The sequence below is a fragment of the Lutra lutra genome, chromosome 4 (genome assembly GCF_902655055.1).
Source record: "Lutra lutra chromosome 4, mLutLut1.2, whole genome shotgun sequence".
NCBI lineage: Eukaryota > Metazoa > Chordata > Mammalia > Carnivora > Mustelidae > Lutra > Lutra lutra.
In genome coordinates, this window is record NC_062281.1 from 138,579,187 (window position 1) to 138,602,651 (window position 23,465).

At 35.5% G+C, this 23,465-nt stretch overlaps 1 protein-coding gene across 2 annotated transcripts in view; it reads left to right on the forward strand.

The window, feature by feature from the left end:
- The window catches only part of PTGER3 (prostaglandin E receptor 3), a 200,519-nt gene that overhangs the window by 22,457 nt on the left and 154,597 nt on the right, over nt 1-23,465 (forward strand). For both annotated transcript variants that reach the window (XM_047726777.1, XM_047726776.1), the window contains exon 2: nt 9,427-9,606. In XM_047726777.1, coding sequence (XP_047582733.1) covers nt 9,427-9,606 — 180 coding nt within the window. The remainder of the gene's footprint in view (nt 1-9,426; nt 9,607-23,465) is intronic.

Genomic DNA, 23,465 nt, shown 5'->3' on the forward strand with positions numbered 1-23,465 from the left:
ATATACTATTATGATACTTGGAAAAAGCCAAATTTAAAGTTAAAAGAAGGAGATAACTGAAAACAAATAAGGCCTTTGACATTCATGATGGATAAGATCCAGGGCACAGATAGAGCGTTAGGTAGATGGGACACCTCTTCTGTTTGAACAAGAGGCAAGGAGGAACAGATGCTAAACTTGGTGGTGAGAAGGTGAGAGGCCCCTAAATAGTTTGTGAGGTGAAGGACAGTGGAGAATGTGTGAGATAGGTACTGTGGTGAATGGAAGAGAGAGAGAGAGAGGTGACTAGGGAATGAGACAAGGTCCGAAGGTTGGGGACCATGAATAGAGAGAGACCCCAATCTGCTCATAATCCCTGGTATTCATCCCAAGTACAAGATGCGTCTATGTAGATCCTCCTATGAGATCCAGTTCTCCCATAGCATAGCTCCAGAAGAGAGTGTCATTTTGACATGAGATCAAGTTAAATAAGAATTTATCGCATCGGGTTAGAACCGCAGTCAGCCTGCACTGTCCACAGGCTGTGAGGCACGGAGGGATTCCTTGGCATGTGGTGACTGTGCTCTCCACGAATCACAGAAGCCAGTAACTGGCTGGCAAACATCACATTGCCTTTAATAAGCCATAACGAACTGATGATTAAGTTAAATGTTTTGATCAGTTATAGAGTGTCAGACTGTTTGCCTATTGATTGTTAAATTATGCAAACATCGACTACCTAAGAATCCAACCAGACATGACCATGTAATGCTTCCAGGATGGATTGTGACACTAATATTTTGCCAATCAACTATTTCATATGTTTATTGTTTACATTGAAACTTCCAGCTACCCTGCATGTAATGCTTCTCTTGCAAGTGTGTAAATAACACATTTGTTGTGGAGAATTTGGAAAACAAAGAAAAATAGAGAAGAAAATAAAAATTGCCCTAATTCCCATCTGGAGATGTTTTTAAAATTGGATTATTCTACGTAATAAACTTTTTTATTTTTTACTCTCAACATCCTGAATATTTCTTCATGTTATTAAATATTTTTCAAAAATGTCATTTTAAATGGCACCATTGAAATACATATATATTATGCAAATCAGTGGATGTCCCATAATTTAAACTGTGCTCTGTGCCTTACTGTTGGCCTTTTCAGTTTTCCTAATTTCCTTTTGAGGTGAATATCTCTGAACACAAAACAGCCCACATCTCCGATTGTTTCTTTAATCATTCAGCTACTCTTTAAAAAAACTTTTTTGAGTATAGTTGACACACAATGTTACATTAGTTTAAGGTGTACAGCATAGTGATTGGACAAGTTTATATGAGATACTGTACTCACTACAAGTGTAGCTACCATCTGTCAGCATACAACACCGTAATTGTCACTAACACTGTGGATCTCTGAGTGGGTGATAGGATTCAGCATGCTGGGTTTAAATGAAACTGTGTTTTGGCAGAAAAAAGAAAACTATCTCAAATCTAAATATTTGCAAGGATGAATGTTCTTTAAATCTTGACAAAGGCATATTTTCTGGACTTTCACGTGACTCCAGAGATATAAAAGTCACCCTTTTGACATGTATGTCACAAAGCTCATTTATTTTCTATAATTCAAGGAATAAATACTTTTATATAGTTTGTTTTGCCCTGCCCCTTTCAGCCAGAATTTGAATACTTAATTACTGATATTTTTTGACTGTTCTAATAGGAAGGTATCTATGTAGGCATAACATATGTAATGAGCTCTACTGAGCCATATCACACAGAATTTACAGTTCATACCACTTGATAGGAGATGGTGATTCTTATGTACTAAATAAAGTGGTGGCTGGCTACAGGCTTCTTTGCCATTTGGAGGTTCCCTCTGCAGTGATCGATTAATGTTTCTGCATTACCAAACATCTTGAAAGTTTAGATTTTTCTTTTGAGAAAATACACTCAATTAGGTAGAAATTTAAGGAAAGCAGACATATAGAGAAAACATTCATTTCCTCGTATTCCTCAAGTATCCACTGGTCTATCCCTGAATGTCAGGGAATTCTTTTCTAGAAACATACGCAATAGAGCCTGGGGCTTGGGAAGAGATATACTTTGTATATGGAAGGCCTTAATCATTGTCATCTCCTTTTCCTTTTTGCCACTGCATTACTAGATGGAGAAGATATTCGGTAAGTGTGTATTAATCATGTTCTAGAGAAGGGAGAAATTAATATCCAAAATTAGGTAACCAATCCCCAGCCTCCATGCAGAGCTGAGTCAGATTTATGGTGGGTCTTTTGGTCAGTGTGTTTGCTGAAGTCAGCTACTTCTAAAAAAATCTTCCCCAAAGCTTTATGAATCTAGTCCCTTGTACTATTCATTTGCCCATTTTCTAAGTTTCTAATTTTTCTTTCTCCTGTTTTCCAAAACTACATTTGGGGTTTTACTGAAGAGGAATATTGTCTTTTGTTTATACCTCTTACCTTTTCTTTCTGTAATTAAATCCTTATTCATTTTCCAACTTTGCCACGAACTAGATAAGAAAAAACTGAACCATAGAGGTACATACCTATGTATGTAAGAGGCCTTCTGGGCCAGCCCTTTTGTTTCCTTGTGAGTTTACTAAAGTATAGAGGGTAAGTGGCTTGCCGAAAATCACACATGGTGAAAGCAGTCACTGTTTTGAAAAATTTTATAAAATTACGTAATAGCAAAGATGAAATAACACGATGTCTAGTAACAATTTTAATGTTTATGAGCTGTTTATTTTCATCTTTCAGATTAGATAAGGCAGAAGAAGCTTCTGAAACAGTAGAGCATGGAACACTAAGATGATTTGGCAACTGGAGAACAGCATTGTAGGCAGGACTAGAAAGACAGCAATTATTTCTTAAACCTACAGTGAAGCTTCTTCCCATGATAGTCCTTCAAATTATGTAATTAAGTGGTTTAAAGGGCCCCGACTGGTTTCAGTGTATTATAATGTAGTACATTTATCAAATAATAGAGGGAATTTCCAGTAGAGCAGGTTCTTCTCCCTTAGCCTGACAACAGAGGATTATGAGAAACAAAACATCATAGATAAAAATTGGCTGTGAGGAAAGTTCTCTTACACATTTACATTAGGGATAAACTGGAAATGCCTAAAAGCTACAAAATGTAGCCTAACAGCAAGTAAGCAATTTTATTCCCTCCCCCACAACTTAAACTTTCTGGGTTTATTCATTTATCATCTTCAAAAGATATTTATGACCTATAACTCAAGGCATTTTTGAATTAAGAAGTGAACACCAAAGATCCTTAAATGTGTAGTTATAAATCCTGCTGTAATAAAACAAAGTCCAAATGCAGAATATTGAGAACTGTCTCCTTGGTTAGTGCTTTGCACATTTATAAGATCATTATCACTGGAAAAGAGAGACAGCACTTTTTTTTCCTTTAAGTGGGACAAAGTAGTTGTCCCTGACCCTGGGCAGGGTTGAAGAATTTAGGGGGAACAAATATAGTTGTGTTCCTGGTTATCATGGGTACAAAAAGAACTTTCTATTCCTGCTGATAAACAGGGAGAGGCAAGAGGCCTCATAGAGTCAGTCACGTGGAGCCCTGGGGAAGATGCTGGCAGAAGAGGGGCATCTCAGGACAACCAGAATTACTCTACCAATCCCTTGACCAGATCAGTATAAGGGGCTGGTCAGAAGGAGCGATCAGGCAGAGTATTCAGACATTTGCTAAAAAAGTAGGCTCTATGCTCTCCAAGCACCCGTTGTTTTGTTTGTCCTTTTCTCCTTGTGTAAGAAATTGAATTGGGCTAATAGGAAAAATTATTTCTACTAGAAATCTACACATTCAAGTCAAAGGTTTTCTCTAAAAGTCTGAATGTCTGAAAAATATTTGCAAAAATTGTAATCACTTTTTAGCTCCTTAAATATTGGGATATCAACAGGTGGATGCTAATTTGCATTTATGTTCCAGATTAGATGGATTTGGGAGTCCTACTTCCATCCCTACTGCCATTTGGAAATGACAATATCATGCTTACTGCCACTAATTCTAGTTATTGTCATATTTCGCATCTCATGATTTCTGGGAAAAGCTAGAGTGCCTCTCCCCAGGTGACAGTTATTGCTTACAGAGCTTGGCTTCATAATTCCATAATCATTGCACTGTCCATACTAAATATGGGAAATTATGGAGAACTAATCAATATAAGGCATATGAAACCTATATTAGCCTAATAATAACTTAAAAGTAGTAGCCCCATAAAAGCTAATTTTAAAATAATCAAGAAGGACTGTGTGTGAAATGACTGAAACCCCATTTTAATTAGCAATTTTGTTAATTTTCCGGATTATAAAAAGTGGGAGAATTTCAATACTTCATTTTGTTAAAAAAATGAAAATGTTATTTAAGTGAGTTTGTTGGTTTTTTTTTTTTTAAGATTTTTTTTTTTTCATTGGGTGAGAAATATAGCATATCACAGGGGGAATTCAGAGGTTCAGTTTTGGCATTTTTGTTTTGTACTGTTTATTTGCAAGGGTAATTAACAAATTGTCAAGAAAGCATAAATCTCTGGAGATCTGTACCAAGAGAAATGTCAGTATGATAACTCATTGTTTATTTGAAATTTTCATAGTGATCACTCAGTGAGGACCTTTAGAAAAAAATATGATCATTGTACACAAAGTATTTTATTTGGTATGACTGTCTTTATTTCATAGACTGTATAATTGAGTGCTTTTCTCAGGTTTATTTTTCCTTTAAAATATTTGTGCGAAGTAGGCCATGTGAGTACCAGAACTTTCAGCTCAGAAATATGAAGCAGGAATAATTTTGCATGTAACTTACATAGGCTATTTTGAAAATCAAAATGATCAAATGTGAATTTTATAGTCTGTTCTTGTTATGTTAATCTAATTTATTATCATGATATTATACAGTTTAGTAGCATAATTAAAATATCACATGTGGAACCCATAGCCCAAACAATATTTCAATTTAATTAGTAGACATGCATACCTACTTCTCTTCTAAGGCATTCATGGGCTCTGCTCAGGAGACAGCCTAGGTGAAGAATCATGACTGATCTAATCCATTTAAATCTGCGCTAGTTTCTCTTGTAACTGAAGGTAGAGAGTACTGTGGGAATAGGACATGGGGATAGTTAATAAAACACAATAAAGCTTAAGAAGAGTAAAAAAACAAACAAAAAAAAGATTTTATTTATTCGAGAGAGAGAGAGGGCATGCAAGTGGGAAGAGAAGCAGAGGGAGACAGAGAATCTCAAGCTGATTCCATGCTGAGCATGGAACCTGATGCAGGGCTCAATCTCATGACTCTGAGATCATGACCTGAGCAGAAATCAAGGTTCAGACTCTTGACCGACTGAGCCACCCAGACAGCCCTAAATGAGTGTTTTTAGATTATTCTAGACCAAGCCCAGAGCACTTCATGGAGGATGGTAGGCAGCTAAATATATTTAATTGTTGGGTGAGGTGAGAGGTTAAAAGAACAAAATACAATCTTTCCAATAGCTTATAAAACGGAGAAAAAGGAATTAGTAGACACATGCTTTTCTTAAAGGGAAACTTTTGAAAATATGATTTTGTACATTTTATTTTTTTATTTTTTTTAAAGATTTTATTTATTTATTTGACAGAGATCACAAGTAGACAGAGAGGCAGGCAGAGAGAGAGAGAGAGAGGGAAGCAGGCTCCCCGCTGAGCCGAGAGCCCGATGCGGGACTCGATCCCAGGACCCTGAGATCATGACCTGAGCCGAAGGCAGCGGCTTAACCCACTGAGCCACCCAGGCGCCCGATTTTGTACCTTTTAATCAAACACACTGAAATTTAATTGATGCTACTAGAACAATAGGAGTTCATTTTTACATGTTGCAAATTTAGAAATTGAGATTATTTAAATAGGAGTTAGGATTAAGTTTACTTTTACTTTATGTTTTAAAAAAAGTTTCCTAAGAAAGTGAGCAAAGTAAACAAGCTTACTGAGATGTTGTATCTATGAGAGAAGTTAAATCGTTTTCAGGCAAATTCCTCCCCATCCCCTCTCCACATCTTTTGAGAGTTGAATCTGTAGGTGTGTTAGTTTTCTACAGCAGTTCTCTAACAAATTAGTATCAATTTAGTGGCTTAAAACAAGATCAATTTCTCTTGCAATTCTGTTAGAAGCCTGATATGAATCTCACTGGGTTAATCTCAAGTTGTTCATGGGGCTTCATTCCTTTCTCTGAGGCTCTGAAGGAGAATCGGAGACTTCCTTCCTTACCTTTTTCAGTTTCTAGAAGCCATCTCCATTCCTTAACTCAATTCATGGCTCCCTTCCTCTATGTTAAAAACCTGCAACGTTGTATCTCTCTGACTCCCTCTTTCTTATCAGAGCTGGATAAAGTTCTCAGGTTTTAAGGACTTATATGATTACATGGAGCCCACCCAGGTAATCCAGGAGAATCTCCCCATCACAAGACCCTTACCGGGAACCATATCTACAAAATCCTTTTTGTCACATGTGATAACATATTCACAGGTTCTAGGAACTGAGATGTCAATCTCTTCGACGGCCATCTGTGTACACACTGAGGAGGTAGCACTCAGTTCACAGGACCGTGAGTCAGCATCAGAAGATACTGATGTAGATTGATTTTTTAAAAATTGGTGTATAAAAATTTATACTTGTTAATGAAGGCAATTACCACCTTTAAATAAGACTTTCATTAATTATTTGAAATGTTTTTATGTACATACAGTTTTAAAAATAATTTAATGATTATTTAATGGTAAGTTATTAATAGTAATAATTCCATTGCCTTCCACAAGTCTGCGTATTTCACATAATTTAATTATAATAACAATATAGCTTTACACATATGAACTATCTTATATTCTGTTTTCACCCAATTCTTATATATACAACTATACAAATAGGCCATATTTTATTAAGCTTTAATCTTGATGTTAGAGATTTATGTGTTTATAGTTTCTTATTAATGTAGATAATGAAGTCAACTGAACATTGACTTATTTATACACGGGTTTTGCTTTTATTGAGTAAATCCCTTGGAAAAAATTGCTTTGAAAGAAATTCACAGAGTAAAAATATATGACTATCTGCAGGTTGTCCACACAGTCTCCTCTTTTTATTTGTTTGTAGAACCATAATTTTGTTCAGTTATTAGTTGGTAGGGTGATTTAAGCCCCAGGGGATGAATTTGTCCTATAAGTAAAACCTGGAATTTTCTATGTCCTTTGCCAGTGATTGGTTTCAGAATTTGTGGGTCAAAATTGTCCAAAAAGATCAAGTTGAAATTTTTTTTAGCTAGTGAGGGTTTGGTCAGAGCTGGAATTTAGTTAGGATGCTGAATTTAGTTAGGATGTCTGTTATAACTCTAGTTCAGATGAGTGGAGGAGCTGAACTAGAATGAGGTTGGAACAAGAGCAAAAGTCATTGAAGAGGGTGAGACAAAAGGAACATTCAAAGATAACTGACATGTTGGGCCAGGATGGCTATATAAAAAGCAAGTGCCATTGTTGGGATGGTGGGTTTGTGGTCCAGGATGTTTTGGATGTTCAGAGATATTGACTTTATTTTTTTTTAAGATTTTATTTATTTATTTGACAGAGAGAGAGACATCACAAGTAGGCGGAGAGGCAGGCAGAGGTGGGGGGAAGCAGGCTCCCTGTGGAGCAGAGAGCCTGATGTGGGGCTCAATCTTAGCACCCTGAGATCATGACCTGAGCTGAAGGCAGAGGCTTAACCCACTGAGCCACCCGGGCGCCCCAGGGATGTTGACTTTAATTTGATGACCTAAGGACAAGCATCCAAATATGTGTGGGCTTCAAGAGATACCTTGGGTTCAGTGGTATGTACTGTGAGGAACAAATGCAAGCCCCATATACAATTTTAAATTTTCCAGCAGTGGCATTTTTAAAAAGTAAAAAAAAAATAAATAAATAATAAGGAAGCGATGTTGATTTTAATAGTGTATTGTATTTGATACAATATATCAAAAATCTTATCATTTCATTAGATAGTCATTATGTATTCCAACATCTCACTTTGTTCTGGCCACATTTCAAGGGCTCCATTGTCATGCACAATTAGAAAAATGAATTTAGGAGCCAGTTTTTAAAAAGTCAGTACCTTTCTTTGCTTGCAAATATGAACTTATGTTTGGCTTCTTTCTGGGGATTTTTACTGTTGTGACTAACACTGTAATGAACAACCATATATAGAACTCCTGGTGCAGGAATTAAGGATGGTATACTTCTAGGTGTAGGATGGCTGGCAGGCAACAGGTGAAATCGTGCTCGCTTTATTCTCCAAAGTGGTTACTCCAGTTCACATGCCAGCTAGTAGTGTGGAAAAGAGTCCTTATTGCTCCACTCCCGTACCAACATTTGGAAAAGTCTCCTTTCTTCATTTTTGTCAAACTAGTGGGTGTAAAATGGTTTCTTATTTCTTCACAATTTGCATTTTTCTAATTATTAATGAGATTGAATACCTTTTGAGAAGTATGTGAACCTTCATTTGTCCTCGTCTATAGAAATTACAAATGTTTATTCATTCAAATATAAATATACTTATATATGGTATATGCCATATATTCATATATGTCTTATTATATATTTATTCACAAATATTTTATTTTTGAGCACTATCTATTACGTATTGGTCTAGGTATAGAGACTCTACTAGTAGGGGGAAAATAGTCTCATATCTTGCCTTCTAGGAGTTTAGTTCTAGTGTTGTGTATATCGTGAAGAGGAAGAGAAAAAAACAATAACAATAAAAAAAAGGTGAAGCGGCGTATGTCAAGTGTTGTTAGTAAACCTCAGTTAAGTCTGGTTCAGCCATTTTATGTCAGGACTTAACTTAGCTTCTGCAGTTGTAAAAAGGAGATGGTAATAATACCATCTTCATTGTTCATTCAATGCATATGAAGAACTTGACACAGCCCTCGCAAATTGTAAGACTCAGAAAATGCTAATAAGTATTATTTTCCCCCTTTTTGCTTTTCCTTTTTCCCTGTAATTTCTTTTCAGAACTTCTGAAGTTTAAGATTAAATATGTTTTGGTTTGTTGAAGTGTTGTCTTTCATCAGGGTGTCAACCTATTGGTACTTTCTGCGACAAGACAGATGACCTTAGCTAATTTTGAGATGTGTTTTTGGAATTTCAAGCTTCTTAAGTCCCAAAAACCAAGAGCCTGAGAATGGGTACTTTTTAAAAAGCTACATCATGTCAAATGCCAAAAATGTGGGAAAATCTGTGGGAATGCCTTGTATTCATTCAGGGCTTGTGTCCTATGAATATAGATTTTGCCTGAATTAATCATTTTAATCTAACAACCAATTTACTATAAACCATGTGCAAAGTGCTGTATAGAAGAGATGCATGTGACCTTGTTAATCTTTGGAACAATTATGTGTCCCTCTTTCTTAGATAATGATGTTGAAAATGATCTTCAATCAGACATCGGTTGAGCACTGCAAGACTCACACTGAAAAGCTGAAAGAATGCAACTTCTTCTTAATAGCTGTGCGCCTGGCCTCACTGAACCAGATCTTGGATCCCTGGGTTTATCTGCTGCTAAGAAAGATCCTTCTTCGAAAGTTTTGTCAGGTAGCAAATGCTGTCTCCAGCTGCTCTAATGATGGACAGAAAGGGCAGCCTATCTCGTTATCTAATGAAATAATACAGACAGGAGCATGAAAGAGAACACCTAATCAACTTGCATGTTCACAGCTTTTGGCAACAAGTAGCCATAAACCTTACTGTGAATTTAGGCATCTCTGGCATGCCACTGTTTATGCATTGAAGGAGAATTTTGATATAAGGCTAAATGGTCTCAGAAGCATAGATAATCCCCTATGTGCCAAAAGTGTTGAAACACAAACAAAGGAAAATATATTATTAATGGTCTAGTGTTTTTGGGTCTCTGCCATTTGTAGCTGAATATGTGATTATTTAGGAGATGAAAACATTTTTTGTTATATAAATGATCTTGGTCTGTGGTGGGGGTGAAGTGGGGAAAGTTAATATTCCAGTGTACTGAGTATATGGGGGACGGAATCGATAGATCATCAGAGATAGGCAGTAATTTGCCTTTGTCCAAAGACCTTGGTCTTCTGTATTCTCTTTCTTTCTATCTCTCCATGTCACTCTTTTCCCCTTACATTTTTTAAAAAATTGCATTAGGATAAAAAACATAAATGTATCCATAATATTTAGTGGTGTTGATGTAAATATTGCTCAATGCATAAATTATCTGCTGAACTTATGAAGTTCAAGTTTTGGATGTGTTGGTAATTATGTTTACTCCTATATAAGAGCCAATTGCATTTATTTGAAATATGACAGGATTTATGACTATCCAGATTACTCTATGTTCTTCTTTTTGAATGTATTTTTCATTCTTAAAAGCCTGGGTAAGATTTATGAATCTGATCTTGAGAGTCAGGAAAGTGATTTTTCAAAATGCTATTTAAGAACTAATTTGAGAACTAAATACAGGTACTGTGGTTAATTCTCTTCCCTGATTGTTCCACCAAAAGTATCCTCTAGTCTCCTGGATATTTAAATACTAACTCTAATTTCTATAGAGTTAATACTAACTCCATTAAATATTTTGAAGTTTCCATAAAGAGTTTCTATAGTTTGGCCTATTTATAGAATTAGAAAATTAAGAGTATTGACCCCTCACAGCACTTTCTCTATTCTCTCTTCAAAGTAGCTCTATATCTAAATATTTATTATTAATATGTTTTCTTGCACTCTATATGTGTACAAACCTTGATAACTAAGCTAGGTATCTTTTTGACACAAGTAGATTATTACACTAAGTTTTGAGAGTTGCACTTAAAAAACAAACAAACAGAAAAACTTCCCCAACAAACATAACAATCTTTTAAATGAGACCTACACAAAATGCTCTTTGTATCCTTTGGAGCATTCATTTTGCAAACTCATTAACAGTTTCTCATGAAGAAAGTAATCTACAGCTTGCCTTATTGCATTCCTAATTTTAAAAGTTTAAGATTTATTTTATATTTCTTAATAGTAACTACTTTTCCCCCTATGTTTAGTAGGCATTTGAGGAATAGTTGATTTTAATAGGTACAACATATCTATTAGATTAATATATAAACCATCCAGGTCAGTTGGGAATAATCAATTTATTATTATTATTATTATTATTATTATGAATACATGTCAAACTGAGTGGATAAACAAGGTCTGCTGAGAGTGTTTATGTAATTCATGATGGTTCCACTAATCTATGTTGTAGAAAAAAATGATGATATAGAACCTAATACTAAAGCCCTGTTATAAAATCTCTCTATGCTATAGAATTGGATTATCCCACCAGACACCTCATGAAGAATTAGACAAAGCTACCTCCTTTGTCCCAGAAAAAAAGTGCACTTAAATGACCTTACAGAAAAGAGTCCTTACCTCTTGAATTGTCCTCTGGTCCTAGGTCATAATCTGATAGACACACACACACGGTATGGATTTAAGTGATGTGAGTGGGATTGGGTTATCCCTTCCAGCACCTAGTACAACACTTGAAATGGAGGAAGAGTCTAGCATTTATTCAATGAATGAATGAATGAATGAATGGCGGCCATTCATATGCAGGCACCTTGCCAAGTGTGTCTTGGCAAGGTGCCTGCCATATGACTGAAGGGCCACATGCCATTATAGTCCATCAGACTGATAAGGTAAATGCTCTCTGCCTCTTTAATTACAGAAAAATGAATTTACCTCCAAATGTGTAGTAACATATTACTGTACAACAAAGTGCTTTATCTGTATTAATAATTTAAGAGACTGATACTTCCAAATGGAAATGGAGATTACTGTCAAAGAAATACCACTTTTCCTCAAAGCACAGAAATACATAAAGACAAAACAACCTGAAACTTATCCTTAAGTTCACAATAAATTTCTGCCCAGTGATACGTGGCAGGAGTGGACACATGGCAGTTTTTCAACAAGGTTGAAAAGAAAGTGGAGAAGGAAAAATTATGTAAATGGCATGGGTTTTGTTATCAGGCCCGCCATTGGTTTGTCCAGGGAAAAGCTGATAAGAAATATAAGCCCCAAATGATTTCAACCTTTGGATGATAGTTGAAGTTAGATTTCAGAAATGTTGTGCAGAGGCCCTAGATGTGGTCAGAAAGTGAACAGACTTCTGAAGGCACTTCATTAAAAATCTGTTTCCAAGTTTAAGTTTATTGGCCTTTAAATTCTTCCTCATATACTTTGTTTATCTATGTATCTGTCTGAGCAGGAAAAGAAGATGTGGGCATAAATTATGATGATTCTTAACTTGACAGTATTGATTAAAAGAAAAATTAAAGGCCTAGGAAACCACCTGGGAAGAAGTGAGGATAATGTAGAAATTAAGGTACAATCAGCTACTGTAGATTGTACATAGCGGGGCTGATTTTCCAAATGATGAATTTATGCAGCTAAGCTGTCATAGAAGAGAAGGATGATGTACTATATCCAATAAGAATATTTTACGTTTCAAATAAAATTGGTGCAGTGGATATCTCAAAACTACTTTAAATGTTTTATCTTAAGATTTATCAAAATTTGCCTAAGGCTGTATGCCAGGATATTTTTAAGTAGATCTGTTTAATCTTGACAGATTTAAATGACTATGAATCAAAAAGTGCACAGAAAGTGTACATTTCTTTATTATATAAAAAAAACTCTCGACTGCATTGTAGAATAAAATTGTGGAAGCTCGTGTAAAAGTTAACTGTAAGGGACCCTGGGACCATGCTGGCATAGAGTGATGGACCAAACTAGAAACTCTCAAGACAAAACTATTTTTCAAAGTTGGTCAATCTGTGACAAAATTCTAATAATAGATTTTCCAGTGAATTAGATATTTTATTCATTGATACTTTTTATCTGTTGGCTTTGAGTCTTACTTTGTGATCAGTTTCAATCTTTCCATGTCAGCAATCACTTAATGGTTCTTTTGTACTGGGATTAAATCAGAGACAGAAAGTAGAAAAATTTTTATTGTTGACAGTTTAAGCACATATATTCCTATTTATTTTTTTAATATTTAACCCCCAAAGCTGTTCTCGAAATAAACAGGATGCCAGAAGATTAGTGACATAGAAAGACTGCAGAGTATTTATTCCTAAGAACATATTAAAAGCTTAATGTGGAAAATTAAAATTTCTATGATTTACCCATGTGAAAGCTTAGATCATCACCCATGCCAAATCTTCAGAGATGTTTATTGATGGTTTTATGCTCGCATACATCCCAAAATCGCAAAACTGAGGTTTTAGTAAATGTGCAGAATTGTGCAATGAATAAGATTATATCATTTTAAAAAGGAGGACTATTTAATACTGTAGCTACATTCAGAGGGCTGTTAACTGAATTGCAATAAAATTCTGAAAAGAGATGGCATACATGTTTCCTAACATAGATTTTGATAGAGCCAATTTACAAAATTTGAAAATCAACCTAAAACTCACGTGCACATTTGTTAAAGAGCTATAGCAGTTCGGTATTCTAAGACAACTAACTAGTGATTATATATGAAGCATGAAACAGAGAATTAGGGAAAGTGTTAAAATTATAATTCCGTTAGATTGGAATCCTTTATATAGATACTGATTTCATAAGAAATTTCATATTAAGCTGAGTTACCCAAAAGATTTCAATTTTATTAGGAATTCATATCTCTAGTTATCCAGTAAAATCTTTTACCTGTCTTCTTTGAATACCTTTTTTGGATTGAGCCACCTTGCATAAAACAGAAGAAAGTAAAAAGAATAGTGCAGAGTGAACTTGTTCTCAAAGTGACAAAGGAAAAACTGAGACTATGCCCTTCTCAGAAAGACTTCCCCAAGTCTAGAGTTAAGGAATTATTATTTTTTTTATAAGAAAATCAACAATTCATGCTAAAGTCAGATGGAAAGATATCCTCAAAACATGCTCCTTAACATTTTCTTTCTCACTTGTCCCTGTTCTCTACTCTTTTAAGGAACAATAGAGGACAGAATTTTTATTTTATATATTCTCTATTTTATAATTCCTAAAATAAGGACTCTATTTTAAAGGTTTATAATTTATACAAGTTGAATTTTAAACCATGACATAATGATATCATAAACTGAGTACATTTTGATTATGGAAAAACAGAATCAGATATATACCATCCATATTCATTTATGTATCACTTTCTTTATTGAGAATCAAAATTCTTTCATTTTCAGAATTTTAAGTCAATCAATTTAATATTATCAACAACCTAAATATTTACTGGATTACATATTTCTTCATTAGGAATGAGACTGTGACCCCAAAACCCTTGCCTCCAACCTGTTTATTCATTTTCTCAACAAAGAGAAAGTAATAGAAATATTTACTGTTGGTGAAATTGGGATTGTTTTTAAGAGGATAGAGAACAGCTTCATATTTCTAGCATGCTTATGCCTTAATATATGAAACAGATCTAATTCTGTTTTTTGGTAAGTCTGCTTTGACGGAACAACTTTATTATGGGAGTAAAGATAGGAAGGAAAGAGAGGAACAAAATCAGATTTTTCCAAGTTTTTGAGCATTTGGAGATGATTCCACCCCTGAAGTTATTTTAAAAAGTGCAGCTCTTACATTCTTTTTGTCAATTGCTTTAGAAACAGAATATTTTGGCTTCTTAATTAAAGTGGATCAGATATCTAGACAAGAAGTAGCCAATCACCAAACTTCAACAGTTATTTGAAAATGTTTTTTTAAATTTTCTGTTTGTGTAGGAGTCAAAGCGATATTGTTAAACACAAAAAAATGCATATGACTTACGGATACACTCCAGTGTTCTTTCAACTTTTGAAAATGTACTTATGTCAAGTACGCAAAGGGAGGGGGTGTAGAGAACATAAAGACAGACATGGAGGGAACCTTGCACATTTCGAATTTGTTAAATTTCTTCATCCTTTTAGGCCCTTACACAGAATCAAAGACAGACATGGAGGGAACCTTGCACATTTCGAATTTGTTAAATTTCTTCATCCTTTTAGGCCCTTACACAGAATCAAAGAGAGGAAGGCACCACAGTTATCTTTATCATGTGAGGGTCAGTAGGAAAAAGCAAGGAGTGGCCAGTATTCTTTTCTGTAAGATCAGGTGTGAAGTTCACTCCAGTCATCACTGACTACTAAATTCTCTTCCTTCCATGTATGTATGGAATTTGTATGAAATATTTTACTTTCTCCCTCTTCTCTTATCTAATGTGTATGGACAAATAGCATAAAGTTGAACATTTCTTTACACAAAAAAAGTTTAAAATAGGCACTGATTATCTTCATCTGTTTACAATAAATGAGTGTAAGTACTATTTACCTGGCATATTTAGCAAGAACTAAAATCATTGACACTTTAATCAATAATGTAAAACTCAGCATAGAAAACGTATGTTTCTCCAACTTTCCTATTCAGCCTCCTATCCCTACACACTTGACTAAGTGGGAAGATACACTTTTGTCATCTCCATGTAAAGTTTTTTTGAGTTATCCCCAGCATAGGTAAACACCTCTTCCAGTATATTTTAAATGCTAGCCTTCAGGATTGTGGAGACAAAGAATAAAAGAGACTTTGAAAACTACATCAAAATTTTGACGGCATTCAAGTCATAGCTAGTCTGTGTACTTAATAAATGTGTGTTTTTCATACTGTGTTTGTCAATGGAAAATAAAGTTGAATGTTCTGAAATGTTCCTGTCTTTTTTTCCTGATGCCAACTCATGTCAGGAATATTTTTAAAAATTGTGTTAAATATTTTTCTGAAATCCTATTTGACACACTTTGTCAAATAACAGCACAAAATGCAGCAGCATTATGCTAACTCAATGATAATACCATTTTGTTTTACATTCCATAACTGTGTACAGTACAAATTATCACTGATTTTCTGTAGATCTGAGGTGCCCTTTTCCCATTTTCAACGTGATATCTATTCATGTTATAATCCCAGATTTTTTATTATTAATACAAAAGCACATTTATAAATTATTCTCAGTTTAGTTCATCCTCTCCTTTGTGGATTCCAGTATAATCTATAGGCAGCCAACCAAGGAATTGTCCTTGCTTGTAGTCAGACCCTTTGATAGATTTGTACCGGGGTATTGGTGTGAGCTGATTACTGTCAGAGACACCCTTTGGACTTACCCAATACTCTCTTCTATGTGTTCATTCAGTTCAATCTACCTCTCCCTTATTTAGTGAAAGGAGATGTTCTATAGAATATAGGCTGCTAAACCAAGCTCAACAAAAATAGCACACCAGTCTTCTTCCTCCTAAGAAAAAGTAATTAGGGAGAGCTCTGACTGTTCCTTCTCCCATGGGGCTCTAGGCTCCCAACCAGATTTTATGATCTCTATAGTCTTTGCCCTCTAGCATCAGATAAACGTCATGATGATAACTTCTGGTAGACCAGAAATACCACCACGATGTTGTTGAACTTACATACCATAAAATGAGACACTGCCCAGTTTCAGGTCCTTGAAGGACATGGGTTCAGACATCCTTAGATATTCTTGGGGTGTTGTTGTGCTCACCGATACCACTTTGCTCACCCACACCAGTTTTGAGCAAATCCAGTTTGGAGGTTGGGTACTCAGAATCCAACCCAGTCCTCCAGGCTTGTTCTTTCCTTCAACATGTATTTGTTGTTGTACCTATGATGTGCCAAGCATTCCGGTAGGTGTTAAGACACAGAGATTTTTTTCCTAAAAACTCAGCTGTCAACGAATGTATAATATTGTAGGGAATAGGAAAGAATTTGATCAGAGCTTCTATTAGAGAAAGCATATAGGAGAGGTGAAACTAAAATAGGAAATCATTTCCTGTAGAAGATGACAGTTAACCTGCATTTTGGAGAAAGGAATGGGTGTTAGTTGGGAAGGGGAGGGCATTTTAGGATACTTTTTCACTTTACTGTCCCAAATTATCATTTCCAGGGGATTCAAGGTAACTAACTTCTAGTGGCCCTGTGAGAAGTATAGGTCTAAATAAGCATATATCTACAACCTCTCAGAATGGCCAAAGTGGTATGGCCTCGGGGCAGGATTTCTCCACCTCAGCCCTCTGGGCATACTGGGTCAAATAATTCTTTGTTATGGGGCTGTCCTTTGCATTGTAGGCTGTTTAATATTATCTCCAGCCTCTATCCACTAGATGAGAGCAATACTTTGCTAGCATGATGATCAGAAAAATGTCCCTAGCCATTGCAAAATATATTATGGGGGACCTAACTGCTCCCAGGTGAGAACACCTGCCTTAAAGCAAAGGCAAGGGCAAGGGCCATGGCCATTGCAAGAGTGCTAAGTGTCTGAGGGTTTGCAGGCCAAGGCCATCTGTGAGATCTTGGACTTGAAAGACACCATTCTGGCATTTCCTGAAGCAGTAGGCGCTAGAATGTCAGTTTGTGTATGACTGCACAAAAATGTGGTGTTACCACTACAACAATGCCCGGATCATCACAGGCCCTGATCCACTTCCGTAATCACATAAACCTATTCACAAAAGAGGAGGTACAGTTTCTTAGAAAGTATCACCTTTCTATTGATGTCTCCAATCCCTACTTTGTTCTTGATAAGAGGCCATGGGGTTATATGTCTCTCAAGGGGATATCTAAAGGTAATGAGTCCATTTCTCCCAGGATCTTTAAAAATCTGTTATAATTCCTCTTAAGTTCACGTTTCCAGACAGGTGCCTTAGGAGGAGAGAACTAATTTACCAAACTCTGCCTTTTATGGGATTTTGGCCTATTTGGTCCATATTACAGAACTGCAGCAGCTTTATTTAATCTGAAAGATGATTTTTATCAAAAAGCAGTCCAACTCTGGGCAAATGTCTCTTTATTGGCCTGTGTTTCTCTGAGCTCATGCAAGTGGTTCAGTACCTCAAGTACGGAGCTATTACCACACATTTTGAAGCCAAATTTCAACTCAGATCTCTATAATGAACCCTTAAGCTTCTTGTTTGTACGGAAAGTAAAGCTGAAAAATTAAATCCCAAATCTGACCCCCCAAAATCAGAAGAAGAATACTTATTAATCCACTGTAGATTTCTGAGGCCAAGTAAGAAGATCTATGGATAATCAGTGTTTATGCCTAACATTGTTAAGCAGTTTTTAAAAGAAGGCTTTGAATATAAAAACAAGGTTGCTTGAATTTAACTTTGACAAGAACATGGGAAGAACATAATTCTGAAACAAGTTGCACAAATTGTGGTCTTTTCAAATTAGATTTAACTAGAACATACCTGATAGAACACTGACTTTTGATCACTTTGGGATCAGAGCACCCCCCCCCCCCGTTAATCAGATGAAAGATATGGATCCCCTCCTCACAAAAAGCACAGACAATTTTTACAGAGTGTCAGACTGTACAGCCCTCCTGAATTCTGTCTATGGATGCCTTAGAAATATTTGGACACAGGTTAGGAATTCTTCCTGTGAGAGAGTCTTTATGATTCAAGGAACCTCACAGCTTTCCATGTTTGGTTAGAAAGCCAAAATCTAAAACTGGAGTAAAGTCAACATAATTGCTTCCCTGTGAATGCCAAAATTCCCTGATATCTCATTATATGCCCACAACATAATCGGGGATAGATTATTATTAAAAGAAGAACTGCAATCGTTTAAAAAAAAATGCCATCACATGGGGAAAAGAAAATAAGACAATCCAACCAGAAGAGGGGAAGCATAGGCTACTCATTAAAAACAGGTCGAAAGTAAAAGTACTATTATTTTTAAATTACAAGTAATTCAGTGATGCATTTGCCTTACAAGAAAGAGCTTGTTTCAATTTTCACTTGTGCTAACCCAGTAAGAGAGATTTAAAAAGAAGCTATTTAAAAGTCAATTAAAAAAAAATCACCCCACTTGAAAAATGCAATGCCCTACACACACACACAAAACAAATGGTTAGAATGTAACTTTCTGTTAAGTAACTTTGTTATGTTACATGTATACAGATACATACAAATTCACACTTCTGTATGTTCAATGTCTGCATTGCAATTTAGAAGGAAGACGGCAAGGATGACTTTACTGATTGATCCTTTCAGTGAGAATGCAAGGCATACACTTACAGATCTTCTTACAAATGTAAAATTAATGATGCTTTAGGCCAACACTTAAAGCTATTAGTAAAATGCTGTATTGATGTTTACAGTTTGTGTTTCTCTACAGGGAAAAGTCTGGAGCAATTAATGACATTTATCTTTGCATTTTTCTAGCCTTATTGAGGAAGATGGAAATGAGATCTTAAAACACTGAAGTATTTGTCTATTGGAAACAACTCTTTGATACCAAACCATCCTACATTCTGGATGTGTGTACATGAATTGGACAGCTATATGAGGTGTGCATAAAATTGCAAGTCAATTTTCATGAATCAGTGGTTTGGAGTCTTCTCCTTTAGCAGATCCATGAAAAGCCATTTTTAGAGAAAAAGCTATTTGTATTTATTTTCAACTTTTTTTTTCCTGAGCGTTTTCAAGAATTGTGGTGAAAAAATTAATTTGTAGTTCTTTCGGAGTAACTTTTGGAGAAACGATATTGATATTTCATGTGGAGATATGACATTTAAAATGATTTTTTCAACTATGATATGTTAGTCACTGTACAGTAAGTACATCATTAGTTTTTGATGCAGTGTTCCATGATTCATTGTTTGCATGTAACTCCCAGTGCTCCATGCAATATGTGCCCTCCTTAATACCTATCACCTGGCTTCCTTCTAAAACCCTTGGATTGTCTCCTGAAGTACGTAGTCTCTCATGGTTCATCTCTCCCTCTGATTTTCCCTGCTTCATTTTTCCCTTCCTTCCCCTAATGCCCTCCATGCTATTCTTTATGTTCCACAAATAAGTGAAACCATATGATAATTGACTTTTTCTGCTTGACTTATTTCACTCAGCATCATCTCCAATTCTGTCCGTGTTGATGGAAATGTTGGGTTTTCATTCTTTCTGATGGCTGAGTAATGTTCTATTGTGTATATGGACCAAATCATCTTTATCCATTTGTCTGTTGAAGGGGATCTTGGCTCCTTCCACAGTTTGACTATCATGAACATTCCTGCTATGAACATTGGGGTGCATGTGGCCCTTCTTTTCACTATATCTGTATCTTTCAGGTAAATACCCAGTAGTGCAATTGCTGGGTCATAGGGTCGCTCTATTTTTAACTTTTTGAGGAACCTCCACACTGTTGGAGTGGTTGCACCAACTTGCATTCCCACCAACAGTCTAAGAGAGTTCCCCTGTCTCCACAACATTTCCAACATTTGTTACTTCTTGCCTTGTCAATTTTTGTCATTTTAACTGGTATCAGGTGGTATCTCAATGTGGTTTTGATTTGAATTTCTCCAAAGGTTAATGATGTTGAACAATATTCCTACACTCTGAAAATTTTTAGTTAGGATGGATGCTGTATATTGTCAAATGCTTTTTTTTTGCACCAATTGAAAGGACCATGTGCTTCTTCTTCTTTCTCCTCCTTAATATGTTCTAGCACATTGATTGATTTGTGAATGTTAAACCACCCTTGCATCCCAGGGATAAATCCCACCTGGTCCTGATGCATAATCCTTCAATGTACCGTTGGATTCTATTAGCTAGGATCTCGTTGAGAATTTTGGCATCCATATTCTTCAGGGATATTGGTCTGAAATTCTCCTTTTTGATGGGGTTTTTGCCTGGTTTTGGGGTCAAGGTAATGCTGGCCTCATAGAATGAGTCTGGAAGTTTTCCTTCTGCTTCTATTTTTTGAAGCAGCTTCAGAAGAACAGGTGTTATTTCTTCTTTGAATGTTTGGTAGAATTCCGCAGGAGATCCATCAGGTCCTGGACTCTTGTTTTTTGGGAGGTTTTTGATCACTACTTAATCTAGTTACTGGTTATTGGTCTATTCAGGTTGTCAGTTTCTTCCTGTTTCAGTCTTGGTAGTTTATAGGTTTCCAGGAAGGCATCCATTTCTTCCAAGTTGCTTAATTTATTGGCATATAGTTGTTGATAATAATTTCTGATAATTATTTCTATTTCCTTGGTGTTAGTTGTGATCTCTCCCTTTCATTCATAATTTTATTAATTTGGGTCCTTTCTCTTTTCTTTTTTGATAAGTCTGGCCAGTGGTTTATCAACCTTATTAATTCTTTCAAAAAAACATTTTCTAGGTTGGTTGATCTGTTCTACTGTGTTTCTGGTTTCTAGTTCATTGATCCCTGCTTTAATCTTGATTATTTCTCTTCTCATACATGGCTTAGGCATGTATGAGGCTTATTTTTTTTTCCCAGTTGTTTAAGATATAAAGTTAGTTGGTGAATTCAGGATTTTTCTATTTTTTTTTTGAGTGAGGCTGATGATTGATTTATTACCAAGCTCTGATGAGGAACCACTGCCTTAAATGTTGCACAGCCCTAATTAGATATTCTTGGCCCTTATCCTTATCTCAGATTTTCTCCTTACCATGACAATTTTGAATTATTTCTGTTACTATCCCTTTAGCATAATTTTCATTGATAGCTTAAATAATTTATTTGTTAATTTGATTAATTAATATTGACTGCTACTAAGATAATATATGTTTAATTTAAAATATTTTAAAGTATTTTTAAAATGAAATCATTTCATTAAAATGCTCTGTAAAATTTTTTGGGTCATAATGAAAGAGAAACATTTCCAACATTGGGGAAAGGAGTCAGAACACTTATGTCCAATTATCTGATTTGCTATTCACTGGTTATCTGTCTTTGACAATTCAGTAAACCACTCAGGAAACCAATAATTTTCTCATCAGCACAAAATTGTTAGGATTAAATAAGACAATGAAGATAAGGACATTTTTGAAAGCACTATACAAGTAGTTGATGGTTAATTTATTTTATTATGTTCATTGATGGAACAACATTAAAAATTAATTATAATATCTCATCTTAAGCAACTATTGCACAGTCTTGCTAATTTAATATGGGGCATTCAGCAGAACACCCAAGTGATATTAGAAAACTGGTTCTGGTCCCACATAGGGTGTGTGTGTTTAAGAAAGATACAGTAGCTTCTTTTAAATTTAGTTGCCTCATCTGTACGATCAGGGTTGGTCTATCTGTGTGGTATCTTCTAACTGAAAAACGTGATTCTTCTGTCTCTCTGGAATGTCATGCAGCTAATCTTGTCAACTAAACACAGAGAAGTTCTTTTCTTTTGAACCTTGAAAAACAACCATAGAAAACCTCTGGGAGACATAGATAGCAGTCCCATAAAATGTTTCTGTTTCTTTTTTCTCTAAAAAGAATTTTTAAGGTTCTTGTTTTCCCTCTCCTCTGAGATTGTTCTCTTTTCTCAACCGAATCGCAAGATCCATGAATACAGAGGCCATGTCTTCTTCTTGGTAAGGTATTTGCCTGCTTTCCCCTTGCTCCTCATCCAAACTACCAGATCCTAGTTCTTGTTGTTAAATGTGATGGATCTTATTTACTTCTTTATTTTTGGCTCAGTAAATATCGCAAAGATTAGGACATGTAGATTTTCATACACTTGGGTTTATCACTGTGTGTATGTGTGTATGTCTGTGTATGTGATGTCTGTTATATCTCAAAAAATTTTTTAAAAATTTTATTGTTTTTTATTTTAATTCCACTGTAATTAATGTAAAGTGTTAGTTTCTGGTGTATAATGTAGTGATTCAGCACTTCTATACATTACTCAGTGCTCACCTAAGTATACTCTTTAATCCCATCACCTGTTTCACCCATCCCCCCACAAGCTCCCCTCTGGTAACCATCAATTTATTCTCTATAGTTAAAAGTCTGTTTCTTGATTTGTCTCTCTTCTTTTTTTCCTTTGGTTTTTTTTTTGTTTGTTTGTTTCCACATACGGTGTTTGTTTTTCTCTGACTTATTTTACTTAGCATTATACTATCTAGCTCCACCCATATTGTTGCAAATGGCAAGATTTCATTTTTTTTTATGGCTGAGTAATACCCCATTGTATATCTAGACCGTATCTTCTTTATCCATTCCTCTGTCAATGGACAGTTGGATTGCTTCCATAATTAGGTTATTATAAGTAATGTTGCAATAAACATAGCAGTGCATATATCCTTCTGAATTTGTGTTTGTATTCTTCAGGTAAATATCTAGTAGTGGAATTACTGGATCATATGATAATTCTATTTTTAATTTTTTGAGGAACCTCCATCCTGTTTTCCATGGTGACTGTACCAGTTTGCATTCCCACCAACAGTGCATGGGGGTTCATTTTTTGCCACATCCTCCCCAAACACTTGTTTCTTATGTTGTTGATTTTAGCCATTCTGACAGGAGTGAAGTGGTATCCTCATTGTAGTTTTGATTTGTCTTTCTCTGATGGTGAGTGGCATTGAGCATCATTTCACATGTCTATTGGCCATCTGTAGGTTTTCTTTGGAGAAATGTATGTT